Genomic DNA, 24,846 nt, shown 5'->3' with positions numbered 1-24,846 from the left:
TATGTAGGATTTTGCTGGTTTGAGGCCCCAATCCCATGTCACATTTTGCTGGTTTGAAGGCCCCATCCCATGTAGGACTTTGCTGATTTGGAGACCCCATCCCACGTGGGGATTTGGTGGTGTAGAGCCCTCATCCTGTGTAGGATATTGCTGGTTTGGAGCCCCCATCCCATGTAGGATTTTGCTCGTTTGAAGCCCCCATCCCCTGTGGCGTCTCAGTGGTGTGGAGCCCCCATCCCATGTAGGATTTTGTTGGTTTGGAGCCCCCATCCCATGGAGGATTTTTTTGGTTTGGAGCCCCCATCCCATGTAGGATTTTGCTGGTTTGAGGCCCCAATCCCATGGAGGATTTTGCTCGTTCGAAGCCCCCATCCCATGGAGGATTTTGCTGGTGTGGAGCCCCCATCCCATGTAGGATTTTGTTGGTTTGGAGCTCCCATCCCATGTAGGATTTTGCTGCTTCGGAGCCCCCATCCCATGTCGGATTTTCCCCCCATCCCACGCCGTGTCCCATTCCCAGGACGCCCGTCACGCTGCCGAGGAGGAGATCTACACCAACCTGAACCAGAAGATCGACCAGTTCCTGCAGCTGGCCGACTACGACTGGATGGCCCTGGAGCCGGGCAGCCGGGCCAGCGACTACCTGGTGGATCTGATCGGCTTCCTGCGCAGCACCTTCGCCGTGTTCACCCACCTCCCGGTGAGCCCGCCCTCCCTCCTGCTCCCGTGGGACCCCAGACCCGCTGGGGTGTGGTGGAAACAGGGCCTGGCGCCGTGCAGGATGTAGGAAAAATTCTGATTTCAAAGGAGGGTGTTGCACGTCGAGCTGGGCTTTAGGAGTCTCCCAGTTATTTGCAAGTGTAGTTTTGTGGGATTGAGGCTCTATCCCAGCCCACCATGTACCAGCAGGATCGTAATTTATTCCCCACCTTTATTTCAGATATGTTAACTTCCACTTAATGCCCATCCAGGATTCTTTTTCCCAGAAAATCCAGCCTATGGGAGCGTTACTCAAACTACAGCTGCATTTCCAAGTGTTTGTCAAGTCCCTGATGCCTCCCATCCCAATATTGCTCCCTTGCAAGGCACCATATGTTTCTTTCTTCTCTCTGCTGTCTAAAGTGCCTGTGTTTATGCTGCTGTTGCCATCAGAAATGTGCTTTATGTTGCTTTTTGCAGTTGGCTGAGTGGTGTCTCATTGGTAGGAAAAATCCAATCACCAGGGAGATTCCTTTTTTGCTCCAGCAGCTTTTTTTCCTCCTCTAAAATGGGATTTGTTTTGAGCTGTGTGGATACACTCTCGGGAGGATCAGCAGGTATTTTGAAACAGCAAATCCCCCTGAACTCTGTGGTTGTTCTAAAAGCAATTTCAGATCTTCCTTTCTTTACGAAACTGGGATTTATTTGCCGCTTCCACGAGCTGGGAATAAACAGGAAGGGAAGATTTAATATTCCCCAGTGGCAGCTTCCTTCATTCTGTCCATGCCCTAGGATTCTCCTCTGGAAGGAGGTCCCACCCTCCAGAGCTGTTTTGGAGGTGTCACACCCCCAAACTGTGCTGGCTCGTGCCTCTGGGCATCCCCATCCCAGCGGGAAGATCTGGGAGCAGGGGCAGCTCTGGCTGATTTTCTGTGGGGGAAGAGCCCCCAGAAGGGGACTGGAAGTGGCTTCCCCTCTGCTCTGCACCTGTGTGGAGGAGAAGTGGCTTCCTCCGCTCTGTTATCAGTGGGACAAACTGGTGAATAAGCTGATTAATGAAGTGTTGAGCAGAGAGGTGGGGAGGACTTGGATCCATCTCCCCCGCCAGGTTTGTCCCAAATGTCCCCATGCAGGTGTCCTGTGGCAGGTGCCTTCCAAAGCCAGGAGATGCTGGAAATGGCTGGATTTCTCCCTAAAAAAGGAGCTCTGGGTTGGTTTAGCACCTGGAGGCTTCCACCCATCACGCTGGGAACCCTCAGGAGCCAGTAATGGGATCTGACAGGGAGATTGGTCTTTGCAGCAGAGCATGAAGCAGCAGAGATGAGCTGGGGGGAGGAAGCCCACGGTGATTTATGAGGTGGGCCAGGAGTGATTTATCTTCCTTAAATATTAATGTTTCCTTTTGGAGCCACTCAGGGTTGGTTTGGAGGCTGGGAGGACTTGAATTGGTCTAAAAAGCACCAGGACAGATCGAGGCAGCCTTTTGTCCTCCAGAACTGGGCTAGAAAAGCCTCAGCTGAGGAGAAGTTTGGATTTGCTGGGCAGCCCCTGAGCTCCAGAGCCTCCCCAAAGCCTGGGGAGACAGGGGAGGCTCCTCAGCCTGGTTTGGGCAGCCTCAGGTCTGGGACAAAGCTTTGTGGGAGCTGCAGGTTTGGGATTTTTTAATATTGATTGGAGTTTTTTTATTTATGTTGCTGTTGGATCACCCAAATTGTAGGTGAGAGCAAGCCAGGAAGGACCAGGCTGCATCCCAAAGACCTTTGGTGTCAAGGTTTTTCAGACTTGTAGGGTTCAGGGAATTTTTCCAGTGGCTGATTTAGGAGCACACTGAAGTTCCTGGGCTCTGCCACTGAAATGCAGGAGACAAAGGTGTTGTCCAAAGCCATGAAAAAAATGATGGAGGTGTTTTCTCAAGCACCAAAAATGTGGGATAAGCATCAGTTGGGGAAGGAAAGAGCGAGAGGGGTGAAGGAACATTCCCAAAAGGGTGAATTCCAGCTCTAGGAGGAAATTCGGGGTTCTGGGGACAAGATGGAGCTGATCCAAACCCTTCCCAATCCATCAGCACGAGAGGTGTGTTTAGAAATAAAGCATGAGTTTTGGTGTCTGAGAGGAGCTGCTGCTCTGTTTGAGACAAATTTTCAGCCTGGTCCCAAAAAATCCAGGATTTCCACACTGCCAGTAGCTCCAGGGCTGTGCCCCATCCTGGGGTGAGGTGTCCTTGGAGCCCCTGGGTGCAACACCTCCCATTCCCGTTCTCCTGCCTGCTTTGGAAATGCCCCCATCTGATTCCTGTTGAATTTATGGGATTTTGGCCAAGTGGAAAGTGTTCCCCAGTGTTGGAAGGTGCAGTTTTGCTGCTCCCCTGCCTTTTGTCCCAGCTGGAATGACACCTCCAGCTCCCCATCAGGGAACCTCAGCCCGGGCATGTCAGAGTTCCTGGGCTAAAATTCCACCTCCAAAATGCCCCATCAGGGAAAAAAACAGAGCCCAAAGTCCTGAGGCTGCAGAAATTCACCGTGACAGGGCTGAGTAATCCCATTGTCCCGACGGAGCTGCAGGAAAACCTCTGTGGGGTCACGGCTCCAGCCGGCCCCAGGGCAGCTCAAGCGGCCTTGGAAGGTCCTTGGGACTCAGCTTTGGGGAGGAGCTGAAAGGAATCTGAGCTGGGATTCAATATTAGGGTTTATGTTTCCCTCTTTAGGCTGAATTTTTCCTGTGATTCTTGGGAATCCCAGAATTATTGAGCAGTTTGGGTAGGGAGGGCCCCTTAAAGGTCACCTGCTCCAGGCCCCTGCAGTAAGCAGGGACACCTTCAACTGCAGCAGGCTCTCCAGAGCCACGGCCTTGGATCTTTCCAGGAATGAGACTTCCACCATTTGTCTGGGCACCCAGCAAAAATAACCCAGCCCAAAATCCTGGCTGGTGGATTGGCCTAAAGTCTCTTTTTTAGTCTCTTTTTCTGTCTCTTTTTCTAAACCTGAAGCAGGAATTTGAGTCCTTAATTCTTCTTTTGGACTAGGCGTTGTGGGAGATGATGGAAACCACTTGATTTTGGGAATCCCTGGGATTTATTTGCATATTGTACTTCTCTGGGGGACGTCTTCAACTGGATCAAGTTGTCCAGGGCCATGGCCTTGGATTTTTCCAGGGATGAGGCCTCCACCCCCTCTGTGGGCACCTAGTTCAAGCAGCAAAACTGACCCAGCCCAAAATCTGAAAGGTCTCCATTTTCTCTGGAGCTCAAGCAGGAATTTGAATCCCAAAATCCTGGCTCATAACCTAAAGAGTCTCCATTTTCTTTGGAGCTCAGGCAGGAATTTGAGTCTCTAATTTTTCTTTTGGAGTAGGCATTGTGGGAGGTGTTGGAGACTGGGATACTGGGAATTGCTGGGATTTATTTGTGTGTTGCAGTTTTCTGGGGGACATCTTCAACTGGATCAAGCTGTCCAGAGCCACGGCCTTGGATTTTTCCAAGGATGAGGCCTCCACCACCTCTGTGGTCACCTGCCAAAAAAACCCCAAAAATAATCCCAAAATCCTGGCTGGTGCTGCAGCCTAAAGAGCCTCCACTTTTTCTAGGCCTTGCAATCCCAATTTTTTTTTTCCTTTGGAGTAGGCATTGTGCGAGATGATGAAAACCACTTGATTTTGGGAATTCCTGGAATTCATTTGCACGTTGCAGTTTTCTGGGGGGACGCTGAGCCCTCACCAGTGCCGTGGGGACAGCGTGTGCCGGGGGGCAGGAAAAGTTCACGGAGAACTTCCCGGGGTTTTGGTGCATGCCAGTGCTGCATGAAACGGTCATGGTGGTTTGGAGCCACAATTCCAGAATGCTCCACTAAGTGCCCAAAAATGTCTCTGAGCAAATAAAGCTGATGGGAATCAAAGCATAATTAACATTTGGCTCCCGAGGCCGCCCTCTTCCTGCGTTAACCAGGGAGAGTCGGTTCCTGCTGCTGCTGCTGCTGCTGTGGAGCTCATTAATATGGGATGCTCGGGTCTCCTTTAAAAGAAAAACCTCTTTTTTTAAGGGTGAAAAAAGTATATTTTAGTACAAAAAGTATTTTAGGCCTTAAAAGAAAAACTACCCCCCAAAAAGGTGGTTTCTGGTTTTCAGCAAGCAAAGGGCCACGGCCTCCAAAAATGAACATTTCCAGCCTAAGACTTTGCAAAGAATGACTGAAAAAGCCTTTTGTCTTTGATGGCTGATTGTTGTTTTTATTTCTTGTTGGACAAGTTAATGTAAATGGCATTGACAGGGCTACTCCAAACACACTGATTTGTTGACATTAAGCTCCTCAGAGATGGAGGGTTGTGTCAACACCTCCCCTGAACTGTCAGGTTAACAAAGCAAGGATGTTTTCTTGGGGGAGGGGAGCGGGGCTGGGGGAAGGGGGGGGTGTTTTGTTTTTATTTTCAGTTTCCTTTAATCCTCTGTTAGTCTTGTATCTCGATAACCTCCTTTGGAAGGGAATCAGGGCAGGTCAAGAGGTGAGGCTGACCTGGGAAGGGGAAGCAATCTTTCAGCGATCCAACAAATCCAACCTCTGCCGTTGAGCACTTCAGTGTGAACCCTCTGCAAAGGGCTTTTTTTCCCCCCCCTATTTTTTTTCCCTTTTCTGCTTATTTTTGCCAGATGGCAGGCACAGATTTCAGCTGGAACCGTGATGGTTTTTTGCCTTCTCTTGGCATCTCTTCCCCCTCGCAAACGAACGGCCCCGGCAGCTCTTGCTCTGGTAGAAAGAGCTTTGCAAGTGTTTATTTTCTTTCCAAAGAGAACGATTGCCTGTGTTTTTATTTGAAAAGTCAAATCCCTCTGGAATATTTATAAGCCAAGGCCCTGTGCATGGAAGCGAAATGCCATGAACTTTGCACCAACCACAGCCTCGGCCACGTTGGGAGGGACCCAAGTGGAAAATAACCATCAGGAAAACATCTCAGGAGCACCAGAGTCACCTCTGGGTTTGCACAAGCCCAGTCTGTGCTTAAATAACTCCCCTGGCCCTTGGAAGAGCTGAGCAAGTGCTGCTGGAGCTGATCCCAGCTGTCACTCCCAGGGTTTGACATCCATCACCTCTTGCAGGTGGGATTGCTGAGGAGCAGGGATGGGGCCGTGCAGAGCGGACAGGAGAGCTGGAGAGGGACTGGGGACAGGACACAGGGAATGGCTGCCACTGGCCAAGGGGAGATTGGGCTGGGATCTTGGCAAGGAATTGCTGGCTGGGAGGGTGGGCAGGGGCTGGGTTGGAATTCCCAGATTTGCTGTGGCTGCCCCTGGATCCCTGGCAGTGTCCAAGGCCAGGCTGGACACTGGGGGTTTGGAACCACCTGGGACAGTAGGAGATGTTTGAATCAGATGCTCTTTAAGATCCCTTCCAACCCAAGGCATTCCAGGACTCTGTGACAGAATGACAACCAAACTGCTCTTGTGGTGCTTTATTCTCCTCCTCCTCCTCCCAGCAGCTCCCAGGAGCACCCATTTTGATTTCCCAATCCTTTGCCGATGTCGGAGCCGCCGTTGGAGCGCTGGGGGGTTGTGGGCACCTCTGATGACCTTTGGGCTCCTTTCTCCTGCTGTCCTGTTGCTGTGCTCTGTTGTGCCTTTGACCCTGACGTGCTGTGTTGTCCTCTGTAGGGGCAGGTAGATGTCCACTCTACCATGTCGGTGAGTACCGGACGCTGCGTCCCGCGCCTTGGCTCTGCTCCGCTCACACCTCCAGGCTCGGGGGCAGCTGAACCAGAAAAGGTCCTTTGTGTCAGCCAGGAGGACAGGAAAAGATGGGTTGGAAGCTGAGGTCGATGGGATGAATAATTCTGGGGTAAATCAGAGACCGAAGGAAAGGGTTTTCCTTCCCAATGGGTCACTAAATTGTTGGTTTGAATGCATTGAAATGGCTCCTTTTATCACCCTGGAATACCTAAATCTGCAGGGAATTAGGGGGAATGCCTGATATTAGGGAAACCTGGATGAGATTCTCACACTCTGCTCCAAAGTGAAAAGATGTTTGTAAAATTCATGCTCCTTGTTTGGAGGATTCCCCATGGGGATTCCAGCTGGAAATTCTTCCTGGTTTGAGGGATTGGATCACTAAGCCTTCCCTCAGACTGGAGTGGAAGTGTCCAGAGCCAGGCTGGATGGGGCTTGGAGCAACCTGGGATGGTGGAAGGTGTCCCTACCATGGCAGGGGGTGGAGCTGGATCATCTTTAAGGTCCTTTCCATCCCAAACCACTCTGGGGTTCCATGGTTTTCTCCAGAAAATAATGTGGATTCTTGACACGTTCCACCTCCCAGTTTGGATTTGGCCAATTAGCACCAAAGTAAAGCCAAGGAGACTTTTCAGACCTTGCTTCTGGTTCAGCAGCCCCCTGTGATTGTTGTCATCTCTGCTTGTTCCATGTGCGGGAGGAAAACCCGTGGCATTTCCAGGGATAGACGGCAAACAAAGTGCTCTGCAGCCACCTTGTTTCCTCTATTCCCACGGCTGCAAACCCAGGCCCGTGGGACCAAAACCCACCTGGGAATTCTGGGGGGTTGTCACATTCACAGCCTGGATCCTGCTTCTGCTTTCCAGCCTTTACGCCCTGCTCTTCATGGGAATCCTGGCTGATATTCCCAGCTCCAGTGGGATGCTTGTTCCCCTTTCCCTGGAAACCGAGCCTGGCTAAGCCTGGACTATTTGCAGGCTTCGGGCACCTGGGGGGGGTTTCTAAGTCAACACCGAGGCCTCAAATCAACACCAGCTCCTGGAGAGAGGGAGCCTCGTTAAAGCAATCCCAGGCCGGCTCCCATCAAAGCCGCGGAGCAGCCGGGATGCTCCAGGCATTCCCTGCAGCCAGGGGTTTCCAGGAGCGGTGTTGGATGTCAGGCATCCTCCGTGCTGTCCTCAGGGCGCAGCCCAAGAGGGAGGGATGCAAAAAAGCCCTTTTCCCTCTGGCTTTTCCAGGCTCGGAGCTGTTTAGAAGCCAGATGTATTTATTTCTTTAATTGGATCCAGTGCCTAGACAGCTCTGGAGTCAGCTTCCTACGGAGAGGGGGGCATTACTTTCATTAAGGTAAATCAATGGAAAATAATACCTGGAGCTCCCCTGGAAAGGGTCAGGGATGGAGTAATCCCTTTATATGGAGGGGCTTTGCCAGCCTGCTCTTAGTCAGGCTTGTTCTTAACAGCAACAAATCCCAGTTTTCCTTCCTTTTATCCCTCCTAATTTTCTGTTCTCTGCCTAGTTGGGATTAATTGGCAGGAATAAATCACAGAAGAGGGGGAAAAATAAAAATGGGATCACACAAAGTAGCAGGACAAAGGAGGAATTTTAGCAGAGTTTAATTTGTCCTGTGGGAAGTTGTTGTGGCTAATCCTGGAAGTTTAAAAGGTAAAAAAAGCAGGATGAGGACATGGACAGGGCATGAGCAGCATCCAGAATCTTCCGTGTCTGGGGTTTTCCACTCCAGAGGTGATCCAAGTCTTTTAGGGGATTGCATGGCCTGAATGAATGTTCAGCAAAATTCCTGTAAAGCAGGAATGCCTGGAAGGGGAGAGGATGTGCTGGTGGCTGGAGCAGCCCATTCCTGGTTTTCCGAGTGCCTCCAGAATCCCAAATATTTGTCGGGATGGAGGGGTCAAAACAGGAGCTTGTGAAACTTTAAAGCAAGGAGCAGAGTGTCCAAATCCCATGGATTTAGTAGTGCTGGATGGGGCAGGCTGACCCCTGATTAACCCAGGAGCTCTGGCTAAGCCAGGTTATCTGGAATTGCAAGGTTTGCTTGTCTGCTTTCAGCAGTTGGAAAATTAATGGAAGCCAAAATGCCCAATGCCATAAATCCTTTAAATCAGGGCGTGCTTCCGGAGGTATTGTTCCCTCTGTGGGGTCACCTCGGCATTGCTGGCTTGGAATTTTGTTTTCCAAACCGGGACTGAGGAAGCTGTTGGATGCTTTCTCTTGCCTGCACCTCCATCCATAAGGAATGTGTGGCACAGGGAATCTGGCAGCCAAAATTCCAGCCCTGGTGTGTGGAATCCAAACGTGCCTTCTCCTTCCTGCTCCAGAGCCTCAGCCTGGACTTTATTACCAGGAGATAAAGTTTGGGTTGAGATTCTTCTACCATTTAGGAAATTTAGGGGAAGCCATAGGATTTGCAATTTCCTGCTTTCCTCTTGTTTCATCCACTGCTCTTCCAAGGGCTCTTAAGCTGGGAATGTGGAAAGGGACATCCATGAACAGCTTCCAAAGCTCTCCACGGGAGGAGCCCCAGGTACCTGGAGGATCCCAAACCTTTGGGGGATCCCTGTGCAGGGGACACTTGAATTAAGGGTGCACAGAGAAGTTGGGTGTTTGGGATGGTCGCTTGGAGCCACCAGCCATGGCTGATGCCACCAGTGTGACTGAAGATGATTTCGTGACCATCACAGCATCCCCTTCCAGAAATGTTTTCCCTGGATCTTACAGCTTTGGATAGATGGAATGGCTGGAGTGGGAAAAACTTCTCAAAGTGCAGATCCCTATGAAATTCTCATCATCCTCTGGAGTTTTTTGTTGGGTTTCATGAAGGGCAAGAAATCAGGAGAACCTGATGGGTTAATTAAAAACCAGTCACTAATTCCTACAGCTTTCCCCATCTCTCTGTTTCATCCGTCTTCTCCCTGGTTTTTACCTATAGCACCTCAATTTCAAAATTTAATCTATGATTCAGATTTTGGGAAAAGAAAATGAGCTGAAGGTTCGGGCGCCGCTTCTGCCGGTCACTCAGGTCTGCTTGGAAAAACCTCTTGGACTGAGCTTTGCTGGCTCATGGAGTAGCAATGGAGTGGGTGGGTTGGGATTTTTCCTTGGAGCTCATCCTTTTTTCCAGTCTGTTCAACATCTGGGCCGCAGTGGGGCAGTGGTTGCGTCTCCTCCAGGCCCCGCGCGTCACCCCGATGCGCCGAGCCTTCCCCCAGCATCCCAGCGGGCGGGGATCTGCGTAAATGGGGGATCTGGAGCATCCCTGTGTGTGCAGAGGGTGAGGAACCCCCGGGGTCGCTGTCCCAGAGGGAGGACGAGCGCTCCAGACTTCTGGATCTTTCCTTTTTTCTCCGACATCGAATTGTAATTACAAAATTATTTCGGGAAGATGGAGCGATTCAAGTCCCTCTCTTTAAGTTTTCCTGCTGCCGTAATTGGCAGCTTTGCCCCGATAAATCAGCAGAAACAAACGTGGTTCTTGCTCTTCATAAGCGAGGGAAAAAATAAAAAAAGAATCTGTATTTAATCAGCTTTTTGTTTCCAAGATGGCAGCTGCTTTGTATTTAATGGAAAATCAGGCTCTTCCCAATGGAAAGAATGTTATTCCCAAAGCGAATACAAAAGAAAATAAAACCCACAAAAGAGGAGGATGAAATATGTCCATATTTTTTTCCTTTTTTTTTTTTTTTTCTGGTCTCGTTCGTTCCAGTTTGGAGCCGCGCGCTCCGATCGCGGCCGGGCCACGGCTCTGCTTTCCATCAAGGAACTGGGAACGTCTTGGATCCTGGGCACGGGGACCAGGAGAGAGCCTTGGGAGACACGAATAGGATCAAAAAATGAAGGCTACTTCGTGTTCCTTGTGTACCTTTTGGCTTTGGGGAAAATTTACATGGAATGTTTGGAAGGAATTCTTCCCTGTGAGGGTGGTGAGGCCCTGGAATGGAATTCCCAGATTTTCTGCGGCTGCCCCTGGATCCCTGGCAGTGTCCAAGACCAAGTTGGACATCGGGGCTTGGATCCACCTGGGATAGTAGAAGATGTCCTGCCCATGGCAGGGTGGGAATGGATGGGATTTAAGGGAAGTCTCTTCCCACTCCAACCATTCCAGGATTCTGTGATTTTGATGCCAGTCTCAACTTCCAGCCTGGTGGGATCAGGTGGTTCTGTGATTATTGAGGGCCTGCAGTTAAACCCAGTGGCAAACCAGGATAAAGGCTGTAATTCCTGGAGTAATTCCTGGAGTTTCTCAGGGTGTGATGTTGTCCCACCCCAGACCTGGACTGCAGGAATCTTTCCCACCCGTGACTGGTGTGGAAGTCCTTGCAGAGATCCTGCAGCATCGCAGGAGCCCGGAGAGCAGTTGGATGCCCCAGCTCATTTTGGGTAATCCCGGCTCTACACCCAACCATTTCTATGTTCCTGACTCCCAAAAACCATTTAATTAAAAATATCCAGCAGTGCCCTTGGATGTTGAACAAGGAAAAAGATGGAAATCACGGAATTTTCTATTTCTTTGGATGTTTGCATATATGCACATCAAAATTTCCCCCAGCAGCTTCCCAGCTTTGCTGCAAACCCTGGATCTTCCAGAGGAGATCTCTGCCCACTCTGGGCTCCTTAGGGATCCAAAGGAGCTGCCCTGTGCTTGGCTGTGGCAGCTGCATCCCGAGGCCCTTCCCTTCCCTTCCCTTCCCTTCCCTTCCCTTCCCTTCCCTTCCCTTCCCTTCCCTTCCCTTCCCTTCCCTTCCCTTCCCTTCCCTTCCCTTCCCTTCCCTTCCCTTCCCTTCCCTTCCCTTCCCTTCCCTTCCCTTCCCTTCCCTTCCCTTCCCTTCCCTTCCCTTCCCTTCCCTTCCCTTCCCTTCCCTTCCCTTCCCTTCCCTTCCCTTCCCTTCCCTTCCCTTCCCCACCCCCTGCCCCTCCTTCTGTTCATTTATTTTCCTATTTAACAAAAATCATCAAGCAGAAGTCACTCGTTGGCTCTGAGAGGGACAAATTGTGTGTTCCTGTGCCTGCTCAAATCCCAGAGCCTCTGATATCCCAAATCCCATGATTTCCCGTGGTTCCAACCTCCTTGATTTGTGCTTTTGCTGCTGGGTGTTTTTGCTTCTTCTTCTCAGGCTTCTCATGATTCCAAGACCTCTTGATTCCTGCAGAGGAAAAACCTTTCCATGGAGCTGGCTACAACACAAATTATTAAAGACCCCCCAAAAAAAGCCCCAAACCGAATAAAACAGCATTACATATTTTTAATAAAAGCCCCTTTCAGCCCTGTCTGCGGGAGCTGGTTGTGACCATCACCCCCAGTGTGATTTCCCTCTTCCTTGAGCTTCCCCCAGCTCCAGCCAAAATACTTCCAGCTGTTGACCTTGGGCATCTTGGGCACAGCCAAAGTTTTCTTCCTCTTTTATTGGAATGTCAGGGATCTGTATCGGGCTGCAGTGGCTGGTTTATTTCTGGTGTGGTGAGGATAATTGCTGGGTTTGCTTTTCTCTTTTCTTCTCCCTTTTCCTTTTTTTTTTTTTTTTTTTGGTTGTCTGGTTGTCCCTGAGCTTCTGGTGGGGAGTTCAGCTCTGCCATGTGTTGGTCCTGTTGCTGGATCCCGTTTTCCTAAAATATCATCAAGGTGGGAAGTGTTTGCCTCTGGCAAAGGACACGCCGTGGAGTTTTTTCCACACCTCTGGAATGCAGCCACTGCAACGGGCTCAGCTTCCACGGGAATTTGGGAGAGATCCCAGCTCAGGCAGGGGATGGGGACTTCCAGGTTGGTTGGAGCTGCTCCACCTTTGGTGTTTTCCAGTTGAGTTGGTCTTTGCAGGAGACAAATTCCACTTGGAATTTGGTTAATTGGTGCTGCTCTCTGTAGGTTTTCTGTGGTGAACCTGAGGTCGCTCCCATGGTGGGACCTTGTCTCTTGAACTGAGATGGGGATGATCAAAGTCAAGGCCAAAATCCCAGTTTTACTCAAGAAAAGCTCCAGCAGGGAAACTTTTGAAATCTGGTGATTTGTTAATGGCACCAAGGGTTCTTCCGTGGGTGACACAGCCCAAGGTTCATCCCTCCCGGAGCATCCATCCTCCTCCCAAACCAACAACTCCGGTGCATGGGATCGCTCCTGGAATGACAGATCCTGGGCAGAAGAGACCCTCCCCATTCCTGGGAAATCAGGGAGTGGATGCCTGTCCTGTCTGGGAGTGGATGTTGGGGCTGTTGGAAGGGATGCTGCTGTCACAGTGGTGGTGACATTGGCCATTCCATGTGTCCCGGTGTGGATGGAATCCAAAATGCCTTCCCAAACAAATGTGAGGCAGATACTGCCTCTTTTCTTGAGTCTGGGCATCAGGAGCTCCAAGCCTTGGAGGATCCCATGGGATTCTCCTCAGCCTTGGGCCAACGGGGTGCTGAGGAGTATTGGCCCAAAGGCTGAGGAGAATCCCATGGATCCAAGATTGAGGAACATCCCCTTGGTCCAAGGTTGAGGAGCATCTCATGGATCCAAGATTGAGGAACATCCCGTTGGTCCAAGGCTGAGGAGCATCCCATGGATCCAAGATTGAGGATCATCCCATGGGTCCGAGGCTGACGATGATCCTGTTGGTCCAAGACTGAGGAGCATCCCATTGATCCACAGCTGAGGAATATCCCTTCCTCCAGCAGCCATTCCCATGTGCCCAGGCGCCCTGACCCACAAGCCAACCTTGGCTGAAAGGTTTCCCTCCTTCTTCTTTTCCTTGGCAAATCCCAAAGCCACGGGAACGTCACCTCCTAACTTGGCTCCGGCCCCTTTTTCCAGCTCCATAAATCCACACAGTGGCTCCAGTGTTCAGCTCCTGGGAGGACTCCGTGGAGCCAGGGATCAAATCCAGGTCTGCCAGTGGCTGAAGTCACTCAGGGCCCGTTGGTGGTCACACGTCAGCCACCCCTCGTGCCCCACACATGTCACGTTAACATGGAGTGACAGAGCCTGGCCCACAGCTGGAAACCAGGAACTGCTCTGCTCCTGTCCTCCTTCCATTAAAAAAAAAAAAATTAGGGACAAAAAAGGGATTTGTTCTTAATGAGCCTGCCGCAAAGCTGAGTAAATAGAATTAATTAATTAATTGAGAGTTTTCTTGATACCTGCTGGCTTTGCTTGGGACGCAGCCGTGGAGGTTGGTGTGGCCACGGTGGTGATTGGTGCCAGCTGAGCTCCAGCCTTGAGGGGACAACTCTGGAGGCCACCAAGCTCAGGGTGACATTGGCAGCCAACCAGATGCATCTGTGGGGCTTGGGGTGTCCTTGCTGGGGCATATCCCCCATTCCTTTGGACCTCTTTGTCCTGGAGATCCATTTCTTTGCAGGATCTCGAGTGCAGATCCACAGCTTTTGGGTTGTCTTCTTTTTCTCTCTTTTTTTTTTTTGGTAGGGGTTTTGTTTGGTTTTCTGTGGTTTTTTAAACTAAAACAAAGCTGAAAACACCCAAAACAAACAAAAAAAAAATTCCAACCAAAAATCTTTGTGAAAACCCACTTCGTCCAGTTGAAAATTGACTTTTGGGCAATTAATGAAAGGTTTATTTTAAAAATAAACCTCTTAAAAATATTTTTAAAAATTACAGGTACTCGTCGTTCATTTGTTTTGACGCTTTGGGAAGAGTTTGTGCTTTTGGGTGATGGTTTGGGGTTTTTCTACCACCTTCAGTGAGTGCAGAACTGTTGTTTAGAAAAAAAAAAAAAAGGCAAATCAGGACAGGACAGACAAGGCAGGAAAAATTTCCAGAGGTGATTTACTGAATTTGCCCCCGGTTTAGGGGGATTTGAGGCAGCCAGGGGATCCAGAAGCTTCTGGAGCAAGAGATGAGCCCTGGGAGGTCTGCAGGGTCTGAAGTCTCCATCTGTGGCCACAGAGAGAGGATCCACTGGGATTATCCTGGGGTTTGTGCTACCAAACAATTGCTCATTATTTCCCCATCACGTTTCCATCCTCTGCAAAACATCCCAGTGCTGCCTTATGGATTGGGAAAGTCAGGAAATTCAGTGTCGAAATTATGGGGACAACTGGTGGTGTTTATAGAAAATTGTACATTTAATACCAAAGGATTCCCATTTTTTGGCCTGCTTTTCTGCTGCCTGCAGTCCCTGGATTTTGCGTGTCTAAATATCCTTAATCGCATCAATCCCGATGCTTGTTGCGGGCGACGAAGGAATTCTGCTGGTAGCTAAAAAAAATAATGGGAAACTCTGAGAGCACTTGGAGCCTGTCAGGCTTTGTTTTCCATAGAAATGCTGTGCTAATTCCTCGGAGAGTCGTTGGGAGGGTTCTCCTTCTGCAGCAGGAGTTGGGTTTGGATTTCAAGGATCACATCCCACCTGGCTGGGGCCAGGGGAAGTGCAGGAGGCACCGACAGGTGAAGGGAAGCTGTGGATGCCCCCGGACCCCTGGAAGTGCCCAAGGACCAGCTGGACGGGGCTTGGAGCACCCTGGGATAGTGGGAGGTGTCAGGGTGGACCTGGGTGATCTTTGTGGTCCAACCCAACCCATTCCACGATTCCCTGGCAGCCGGAGGTGCTCCTGCAGGGTGGCGGGGCTGGCAGCGCGTTCCTGATTGCACGTTAAGATTAATGGGTATTTATTTGAACAACCATTCCATTTCAGTAGCTCTTAATGAGTCCTTTGATAGCGAGTTCCTTAATTAACAAGGCAGCCTCTTGGCGTTTCCTCTCCCTAATTGGTAACAGATTGGCCGTGTCTAAACAAACGCTCCCGGCAGCGGGGCCGGCTCCGGAGCCTCCGCGCGGCCCTTCCCCACTGGGGCTGCCCCTGGGATCCCACAGCCTTCCCTGTCTGCCCAGGGATGGGATCTGGGTGGAAAGAGAGGATTTGGGATGGACGTTGGGCTTGGGGACTGCCCAGGGAGGTCTGGAGTCCCCAGCCCTGGAGGTGCCACCTGGACGCGATGCTCAGGATGGGGACACGGTGTGGCTCGGTCACAGATTGGGCTCGGTGATCCTGGAGGGCTCTTCCAGCCTCACGGATGCTGTGGTGATGCGTTCTGGTAGGAGCCCCTTGGCTACAGCTCTGGGAGAGCTTTGGAGCTCAGCTCCTCCCTTCCAGTGCTTGGAGTGGCCACAGGGAACCTTCTGGATCCTTCCTGTGTGGCACAGAGAGGGCAGTGTCACCGTGAGCCACAGGGAACCTTCTGGATGCTTCCTGTGTGGCACAGAGAGGGCAGTGTCACCGTGAGCCACAGGGAACCTTCTGGATGCTTCCTGTGTGTCCAGAGGGATCCTGGGTGGCACGGGGAGGGCAGTGTCACCTTGAGAGGTGTCATGGCAACCCCAAGGTTCCATCAGGAGCCATGGACAGAGGGATTAATTGCCAGGAATGAGCCACAAAACAATAAATCCATGGATTTTGCTGGGATAATACCTTTGGAATGGCTTTGTTTGACTGAGGTTGGACCAAGGAGAGGTTTGAGCATCTTGGCCATGGAGATCTGCCAGCTTTCACCTGTGATCCCTGTTCTTGCCAGTGCAAATCCAGGTTTTGATGGGATTTGCAAAGGTCTTAAATAATGAGTGACCCCACAGAGCTGTTCTGGGATTGCATTGCATGGTTTGAAGCCCTTCAGTTTTCTGCCACGTTGCTAAAGGAGCACTGGTGCCTTTGAGGTGTTTGTTTTCCCCTTTCCCTGCAGAGAGCTCAGCTCAGGCTGCATTCCTGCTCTTTGCTCCCTGTCCTGATCTCATCCTGTCCTTTGGACAAATTGTTCCTGAACTGGAGGGACCAGGGTGTCCAGGCATTCATTTTCTCCTGACCAAGGTGTCCGGGCATTCACTCTCTCCTGACCAGAAACTGGTGCCAGGGCAGGTGTGGGTCACCCTTGGGGTACCTCCACAGGTTGATCTGAACCATGTTTGGGGTTTTACGAGGTTGTTCCTGTGAAATTTTGGTCAGTAGGGACAGAAAACCTTCCTGGGGTTTTTCCTTTGCGTGGTGTGGGAGAGGAGGGCATCCAGTGGGACCTGAGCAGGCTGGAGCGGTGAGCAGTGGGAAGCTCATGAAGTTCATCCTGAGGGGTGTTCCCCTGGAGAAGCTGTTCCTGAAACCCAGACAGGGTTGGAGCCACTCTGGGGATCAGGTTCAGGACGTCACCCGTGCTTGCTCAGGGCGCTGGCACGGGGACAACCTTTGGGAGCAGCCCAGCTTCTGCCACACTCCCGAAAATCATCAGGGAATTAGCGCGGGGCCGGAGCCGTCGGGGCTGAGCACGGCAGCTCCTCTGAGCTCCAGCAGCAGTGACGGCCGCGATGACACCCTGGAGATCCTGGAGATCCCGGAGATCCCGGAGATCCTGGGGATCCCACTCCATGCCAAGGCACAAGCCCTGGATCTGCTGAGGGTGGGGCAGGTCATGATTTCAGGAGGGTAATGATTTTGGGAGGGTAACGATTTTGGGAGGGTAATGATTTTGGGAAGGTTGGGGCTGTGGCAGACACGTCCATGCCGTACTCGGCTCTGTGTGTCCCAGTCAAGGCGATTCTGGCTCTTCCAGCGCTGCAGCAAAACTCAAAAAAAAAAACACAAAAAAAAAACAGGGAAAAAAAGTGAAACTCCATCGTAAATAAGCTCGGCAGAGCCGAGGTGGGCATCCGCGGCAGGAGGATGTGCTCGATTCCTGCCAGCCCGAGCCATTCCAAGCGGGAATACAAACAAGCTTCAGCTGCAGCAGCAGCTTATTAGCGCTGATATATCAGCGGCCGCGCGCTCGTTTGTCTCCTGTCAGCAGCAGCTGCTTATCCAGCAGATTTCCCGCTGTATTCCCGGGGAAATGGCCTGAAATTGATGTTCACAAGCCGCGGCTGACTTTATAAGGAGCTGCTGTAACTCGTGGAGCGCAGGGGTGAGGCAGGAAAGGATTAAGTTGGGTCTTATTTATAAGGAGTGAAACCCATAAATTCTGGGAGGGTTTTAAATCTCGGTGCCCAGGGCAGGAGCTGCTGCTCATCCCTGGTGGTACCTTCTGTTCTCTGAGCAGACATTTAACACCGTGATTGAAGCTCCTGTGGCATCTCCGACTTCTCTGATAATAAATAAAAGGGGGAAAAGGGATTCAGGCTTAAAAAGCAGGAAAAAAACTAATTCCATATACTTTTGCTTTTCTTCGGATAATACTGGATCTAAGCTGTGAGGCATCCATGTGTTCTGCGAGAGGAAAAACTGAGTATTTTTTAAAGAATACATTTTTAGGTGTTCAAATCTCAAGAGTAATGGAAATAAAAAGTTGTGTTCTTGGCTGGCCTGAGGAGATTCAGGTTCACAGTGAGGACAGTGGGCATTTGCACCTGAAACACTTTTAGGCCTGGCCTGATCCTGTGTGGAAAGGGCAGGAGGAGGGAAGGCTGAGCCAGAAGCTGCTTCTGGGCTTGTTTGGATCTCCTTTGCCATCTCTGCAACAAGTCCTGGGGGACCATTCCCATAAGGAACATCCTGAAGTGCCCCTTCCACTCAGGGAAGCCTCTCAGAGTTGTGCTGCCGCCAAGCCCTGATGATGAAATTTATTTTCTCATCCCATTTTCCCCTTTTTAGACTTAATTATTTGACATTTCATGTCAATTGTTTGCTCATTTTTGCCCGCTTATGGTGGGACTTCTCATTCACTCTCTCCTGACCAGAAATTGGTGCCCAGGGCAGTTGTGGGTCACCCTTGGGTACCTCCACAGGTTGATCTGATCCCTGCTTGGGGTGTTACAGGGTTCTTCCTGTGAAATTTTGGTCAGTAGGTACAGAACACCTTCCTGGGGTTTTTCCTTTGTGTGGTGTGGGAGAGGAGGGCATCCAGTGGGACCTGGGCAGGCTGGAGAGGTGAGCAGTGGGAAGCTCATGGAGTTCATCCTGAGGGGTGTTCCCCTGGAGAAGGGAAGGCTCCAGGAGAGCTGCAGAGGGACTGGGGACAAGGGACAGAGGGACAGGACACAGGGAATGGCTGCCACTGGCCAAGGGGAGATTGGGCTGGGATCTTGGCAAGGAATTGCTGGCTGGGAGGGTGGGCAGGGGCTGGGCTGGAATTCCCAGATTGGCTGTGGCTGCCCCTGGATCCCTGGCAGTGCCCAAGGCCAGGTTGGATCCACCTGGGACAGTGGGAGGTGTCCCTGCCATGGATAGGGGAGAATGTGATGGGATTTAAGGCCCAGCCCAAACCATTCCATGGTTCACCTGTGGATGGGACCTCCAAGGCTTCTCCAAGGGTTACAACCCTCTGTAAATTCCCACTGATGTGGAGTGTGAGCTACTCCAGGGATTTTCTCCTGCTCTTCCAGGAAGGGTCAGGAGCCCCATCCCCTGTCCTCAGCAGGTCCCAGGGCTTGGCAGCAAAGCTTTGATTTCCCATCCTCTGCTTCCATCTGGGACATCTCAATGACACGTGGAGGGATTGAGGACTTGGAATGTCCAGCTGGAGCAGAGGAGGCTCAGGGGAGACTCATCGGGATTTGCTCCTCCTGAGGGGCAGCTGTGACAGGGACAGGACCTGAGGAGTGGCTGGAGCTGGTCCATGGCAGGCTCAGGCTGGATTTCAGGGAAAGATTCCTCATCCAGAGGGTTCTGGCACTGCCCAGGCTCCCCAGGGAATGGGCAAAGCCCTGAGGCTGCCAGGGCTCCAGGAGACACCTCGTGCATGGACAGGGTGGGATTGCTGGGGGTCTGTGCAGGGCCAGGGCTTGGATTCATGATCCTGTAGATCCCTCCCAATTCAGGATATTCCCTGATCCTGTCAAAACTCCTCAGCCACAGCAAAAACTCGAGTGTCTGTTGGAAGTAATGAAGAAAAATCGCAGCCGGGCAGCGCCGTACTTCCCGCAGCTCTCAGAGATGAGGAATTGGCACGAGCAGGGTTTTAAATAACCCAGCGTGTCAGAAAAGCACAAACAAATGATGAAAAGCAAAGAAAAACCCCAGAGCTCTGCTAAACTTTATGGTTGCCATGCTTCATCTTCATTTTGGTGCAGGTGTTTGTTGGGAGGTGAGTGATGGACGCTCCGGTGCCTGGGAGCGGCGGCGAGCTGGAGATGGAGCACCCTGCCCTGCAACGCACGGCTCGCCTCCTTTTTTAAATAAAAAACCCATTTTTCCCTCCTGCTGAAGATGGATGTGGCCTGAAGATCCAAACCAAGTTTGCAGAGCTGGGGAAAAAGCCCTTCCCAGCACAGGCATCAAACGTTGCCGTGCCGCGACAACGAAACCGGCGATGCCGAACTGGAAACGCGGTGTAAACTCTGCGTTTAATCCCAGTTTAAACACAGCTTGTGGAGCGCGTCTAAGAGTCGGTGAGAGCTCCTAAGCCACGCCTTGGTGTCAGGAAAGCGTGTTAAGAGGCTTTTGTGAGTGTTTGAGAAGATAATCTCCTGCTGGAGCTGTTTTCAGGGCAGCGCCATGATCCAAACCTCCCTCGTGGCGTTGCACACGCAGGCATCGGGATCGTTCCCTGTGGTGTCAGCCTGAGGGTTTGGGCAAAATCCTGCTCTTGTCCCAAAGGATTTCTGCATTTTTATGGGTTTAAGTCCTGTTGCAGACCCACCTGCTGTAGAGAGGGCCAGGTTGTGGGTGGGAATGCCCAAGGTCAAGTTGGACAGGGCTTGGAGCACCCTGGAACAGTGGGAAGTGTCCCTGGCCATGGAATGAGATGGGCTTTGGGGTCACTTCCCACCCAAACATTCCATGATTCCCTGATAATCAGTGGGATGCTATCTCACCCCTGTTAGGGCACGATGAGAACACTTTGAGCTTTGAGAACTCCAAAGCTCTCCTGGATTGGAGCTTCTCCAGCTGCACCCAACAAGGCCTAACCCTTCCCTCAGCCAGGGACACTTCCAGAGGGGATTCCTTTGGGAGATGGTGGTTGTGACCTTGAGTGCCGTGGGAAGATCCCATCACAGATGGGACACGCTGAGGCTGGGCTGGGCTGGAGAAGTTCTCTCATGGATTTAACTGAGGAATTTGGGCCAGTCTAGGGAAGTTTTGTGCTGGTCGCTTTAACTGAGGGGTTTTGGCTCCTCTGGAGAAGTTCTGTGGTGGATTTAACTGAGGAGGTTTGGGCTGGTCTGGAGAAGTTCTGTGGTGGCTTTTACTGAGGAAGTTTGACTGAGCTGGAGTTCTCTGGTGGATTTACTGAGGAGGTTTGATCTGGGCTGGAGAAGTTCTGGTGGATTCAACTGAGGAGTTTTGGCTGGGCTGGAGAAGTTGTCTGGTGGCTTCTACTGAGGTTTGGTTCTGGAGAAGTTCTGTGCTGGTGGCTTTTACTGAAGAGGTTGGGCTGCTCTGGAGAAGTTCTCTGACGGCTTTAACTGAGGATGTTTGAGCTGGAGAACTTCTCTGATGGATTTAACTGAGGAGGTTTGACTGAGCTAGAGGAGTTCTCTAGTGGCTTTACTGAGGAGGTTTGGTCTGGGCTGGAGAAGTTCTCTGGTGGATTTAACTGAGGATGTTGGGCTGCTCCGCAGAAGTTCTGTGGTGGCTTTAACTTGAGGAGGTTTGCCTGGGCTGGAGAAGTTCCATGGTGGCTTTACCAAGGGGGCTGCTCTGGAGAAGTTCTGTGGTGGCTTTTACTGAGGAGGTTTTCCTGGGCTGGAGAAGTTCCCTGGTGGCTTTACCAAGGGGGTTACTCTGGAGAAGTTCTCTGGTGGCTTTACTGAGGAATTTTGGCTGCTCTGCAGATGTTCTGTGGTGCTCTTTGTGCCGGTGTCCCTGACGAGTGTCCGTTTGTCCTGCAGGGGAAGGTGGCCCAGACGGCCTGCATGTCGGCCTGCAAGCACCTCTCGACGTCGCTGCTGCAGCTGCTGCTGGAGGCCGAGGTGAGGCAGCTGACGCTGGGGGCCCTGCACCAGTTCAACCTGGACGTGGAGGAGTGCGAACGTAAGAGCCCCAACCGCCCGTCCTCGTCCTTGGTCACGGGTCCAGGGGGAATCCCTGCTCTGCCTCAGCTCAGGGGTTTGGTGAACATTTAAATCGAGGTGGCCCACACCAAAAATAGGACTTTGGCACATGGGTTATAAGGGTGGTGGATCAGCTTTGTTTATAAAATTAGTTATTTATTGACCAGGCAGGAGAAAACGAAGAAAAGGTTTTAATTAAAGTTGCTACAGGGTATAAACCAGAAAGAGTTATTAGTGCACTACAGGAAATTATGTGTGACATTAAGGTATTTATATTAAAATGATATTTCTATTTTTCTATTTCTAGATGTATTTTGATATCTATTTCTATATATATTTCTATATATGTTTATATATATTTATATATATATTTTTATATATATTTATATATATTTATATATATTTAAATATATTTTATATATTTATATATTTATATATTTTTATATATTTTATATATTTTTATATTTTATATATTTATATTTATATTTATATTTATATTTATATTTATATTTATATTTATATTTATATTTATATTTATATTTATATTTATATTTATTTAAACTGGCAAAAAAAATGGGATAGGTTAGGAATCAAAAGAAATAGGATAAATTAAGAATCAAAATAATGGGATAGATTAGGAATCAAAAGGAATAGGGTAGATCAGGAATTAAATGGAATAGGGCAGATTAGGAATCAAATGGAACTTCCCACCAAAATGACCGTGGTGTACACAGAGCCCCTTCCCCCAACCTGCAGAGGGGTAACCCCAAAGCAGCGTCCCAAATTTGGGGTAAAATCCTACAGTGTTGCTGTGCCCGTTGGTATTTGGGGTCCCAGGGCTGTGGCAATGCTCTGGGGATGGTGGGTGCCCACAGCGCTCACCCAGAGCATCTTCAGCACAGAGGATTCCAGGAGATCCAAGTTTCACTCCTCCTTTTCCTCTTCAGTGCTGCCTTGAAGCTCTCCAGACCATCCCTGCTTTTTGGGATGGAACATTTTAAAACCAGGAGGGATGGGAGTGCATGAATCCAAAATCAGTTTATTTATGACTCTTTCTGAGAAGCTGGGGCTGCCCCATCCCTGGGAGTGTCCCAGGCAGGGTTGGATGGGCATGGAGCATCTGAAGAAGTTGATGTTCTTCACCAGTTCTGGTCCTCTCCCGGCCTCAGCCCTCCCTGCAGGGAATTTTGTCCTTGAAGTGACCTCTGTGCCCAGTCGGAGTGGTGGAGGTGACGTGTCTTGTGACAAAGTGACAGCAGCTCCTCGGGGGAGCAGCATCGTGGTGCCACCCCCAGGGCTCTGCTCCCAAACCTGCTCCCTTCGGGGCTTCAGGTGCCCACCTGGATTGGGGCTGGAATTCTCTGGTTGCCCTCAAGTTGCTGCTTGTCCTGCTCAGTGAAAGGGTTAAAAACCAGAGCCCAAAGCAGACAAAATGCTGTTTTTAATCCTGGTTTGGGAATTAAAGTAGGGCAGAGTGAACACACCCTTGCAGGGGATCCTCTTCCCTCTAAGGGGTTTGGGTTTGTTGGGATTCATCCCGGGATGGATTTGTTGGGATTTATCCTGGAATGGATTTGTTGGGATTCATCCTGGGATGGATTTGCTGGGATTCATCCCATGATGGGATTGTTGGGATTCATCCCGGGATGGATTTGTTGGGATTCATCCTGGGATGGATTCTCAGCCGTGGAGTTGAGAACCCAGAGCTTGACAGAGTTCCTAAAGAACCAGGTGATCTTTGATTTTAGGGGATTTTAGGGATTTTTTTTCCCCAAATATCCACATTTTGGCTTTCCTGGTTGAGGTGGAGATTGGGATGTCTCGTATTTATCACAGAATCCTGGAATGCTTAGGGTGTAAAGGGACTTTAAAGTCCATCCAGGAACACTTCCCACTATCCCAGGGTGCTCCAAGCCCCATCCAAGCTGGTCTTGGACACTTCCAGATCCAGGGGAGTGACTCAGGGACATCACCTGTTGGTTTCATCATCCCCTGGCACTTCCCATTGCCAAGACAAGTTCTTCCACCCTTTATCCAACATTTTCCTGACCAGATTTTACTTCAGCTGCCCCCATCAATGCTGAGATTAAATTTACTGCCGGGAACAATCCCCCAGCAGGAATTTTGCTGTTTCCAACACGGGATTTTCCATTTTTTAACATCCACTTGCCATTTCCCAGCCCTCAGCTGACCTGCCTGGGAGAAAGATCCCAATTTAATGATTCCCACCCAGATCCTGCACCATAACTCACAAAGCAATTCCTGATTTTCCTCCCGGCGCTGCCTCCATCCCTGAATTCCTGACTCTCATTTGTGTCCCCTCAGAGCCTCGGGAGCAGCTGTGCTCCCATGGGTGTCTGCTGAGGGATGGGCGCCGGAGCTGGGAATAATGGGAAGCGTTTGTCATCCCTAATAATGCCCTGTTTTTTGGCTCCAAACACTCCAAACCTGGCAGTTTTCTGCCCCATCCATAACATGGATCACGCAGCAGCAGCTCTTCCCTAAAAGCTGCTGCTGCCAAGGAAGACAGATGGGATTTCAGAGCAGGCTGGAAAGCACAATTCCTTAAATTCCTGTTGTTTGGGGAGCCCGAGCCGGGAGCACTCAGACATCCCGGAGCAGGTGACGCCAACCTGGCAGCAGGGTCAGGGACCTGTCCCCAGCCCCGTCCCAAGGTGCCACAGAGCAGGGAATGGAGATGGATGCTGGAGCTGGATGCTCCCCATCCATCACTGTCAGCCCGGAACAGACAAAATCCTTCTCCTTTCCAGCAGCAAATCCGTGCCCCTCATCCCCACGGGTCCGTCTGGTGGCTCTGCTGCGCCTGGAAATCACTTTAATTTGGTTATTTAGGAGCAGAAATCCATCAAGGTTTGAATTTGGGGATGAGTCAGTTCCAAGAGGGAAGTGGTGTATTCAGAAAATAAGTTTCAGTTTGCAAGGTTAGGGTTTATTACTGGGGGTTTTTTTGGTGATTTTTTAATCTTTTTTTGTGCCTGAAAGCACAGGTGTGGATCTCAACATCCTCACAGTACCAGTTCGTACCTCTGCCTCCATCCTCTTCCTTCCCCCAAATTCCCAAGTCTTCCCCAATCCAGCAGTTTTTATACATTTAAATAGGATATTATGTTTGTTTGGAGCCCTCCCAGTGAGTGCCATGATGAGGGAATGGGGCTGCAGAGTTTTGGTGCTGGAGTTTATTAAGGTTATGTTTGTGAATGCTGAAAAAATAATCTGGTTAAAAGAGAGGTGAGGTGAATTAAGGAAATTATTTTCTTGTATATTAGGCATAGTTTGAAGGGAGTGAAAGCCTGCAGGGACAGGACACAGGGAATGGCTGCCACTGGCCAAGGGGAGATTGGGCTGGGATCTTGGCAAGGAATTGCTGGCTGGGAGGGTGGGCAGGGGCTGGGCTGGAATTCCCAGATTTGCTGTGGCTGCCCCTGGATCCCTGGCAGTGCCCAGGCCAGGTTGGATCCACCTGGGACAGAGGGAGGTGTCCCTGCCCATGGATGA

General features: G+C 50.6%; 1 protein-coding gene across 5 annotated transcripts in view; it reads left to right on the top strand.

Annotated features, from left to right (window-relative positions):
• Positions 1–24,846, top strand: part of EXOC6B (exocyst complex component 6B) — a 296,665-nt gene that overhangs the window by 193,495 nt on the left and 78,324 nt on the right. For 3 of the 5 annotated variants that reach the window (XM_064419169.1, XM_064419173.1, XM_064419171.1), the window contains 3 exons: positions 521–700; positions 6,338–6,367; positions 21,169–21,310. In XM_064419169.1, the coding sequence (XP_064275239.1) occupies positions 521–700; positions 6,338–6,367; positions 21,169–21,310 (352 nt within the window). The remainder of the gene's footprint in view (positions 1–520; positions 701–6,337; positions 6,368–21,168; positions 21,311–24,846) is intronic. The other 2 variants (XM_064419174.1, XM_064419172.1) reach the window with 1 other exon arrangement.

Source organism: Passer domesticus, chromosome 4 (genome assembly GCF_036417665.1).
Source record: "Passer domesticus isolate bPasDom1 chromosome 4, bPasDom1.hap1, whole genome shotgun sequence".
NCBI lineage: Eukaryota > Metazoa > Chordata > Aves > Passeriformes > Passeridae > Passer > Passer domesticus.
Note: the sequence above shows the minus strand (reverse complement) of the source record. Positions and strands in the feature narration are given on the sequence as shown.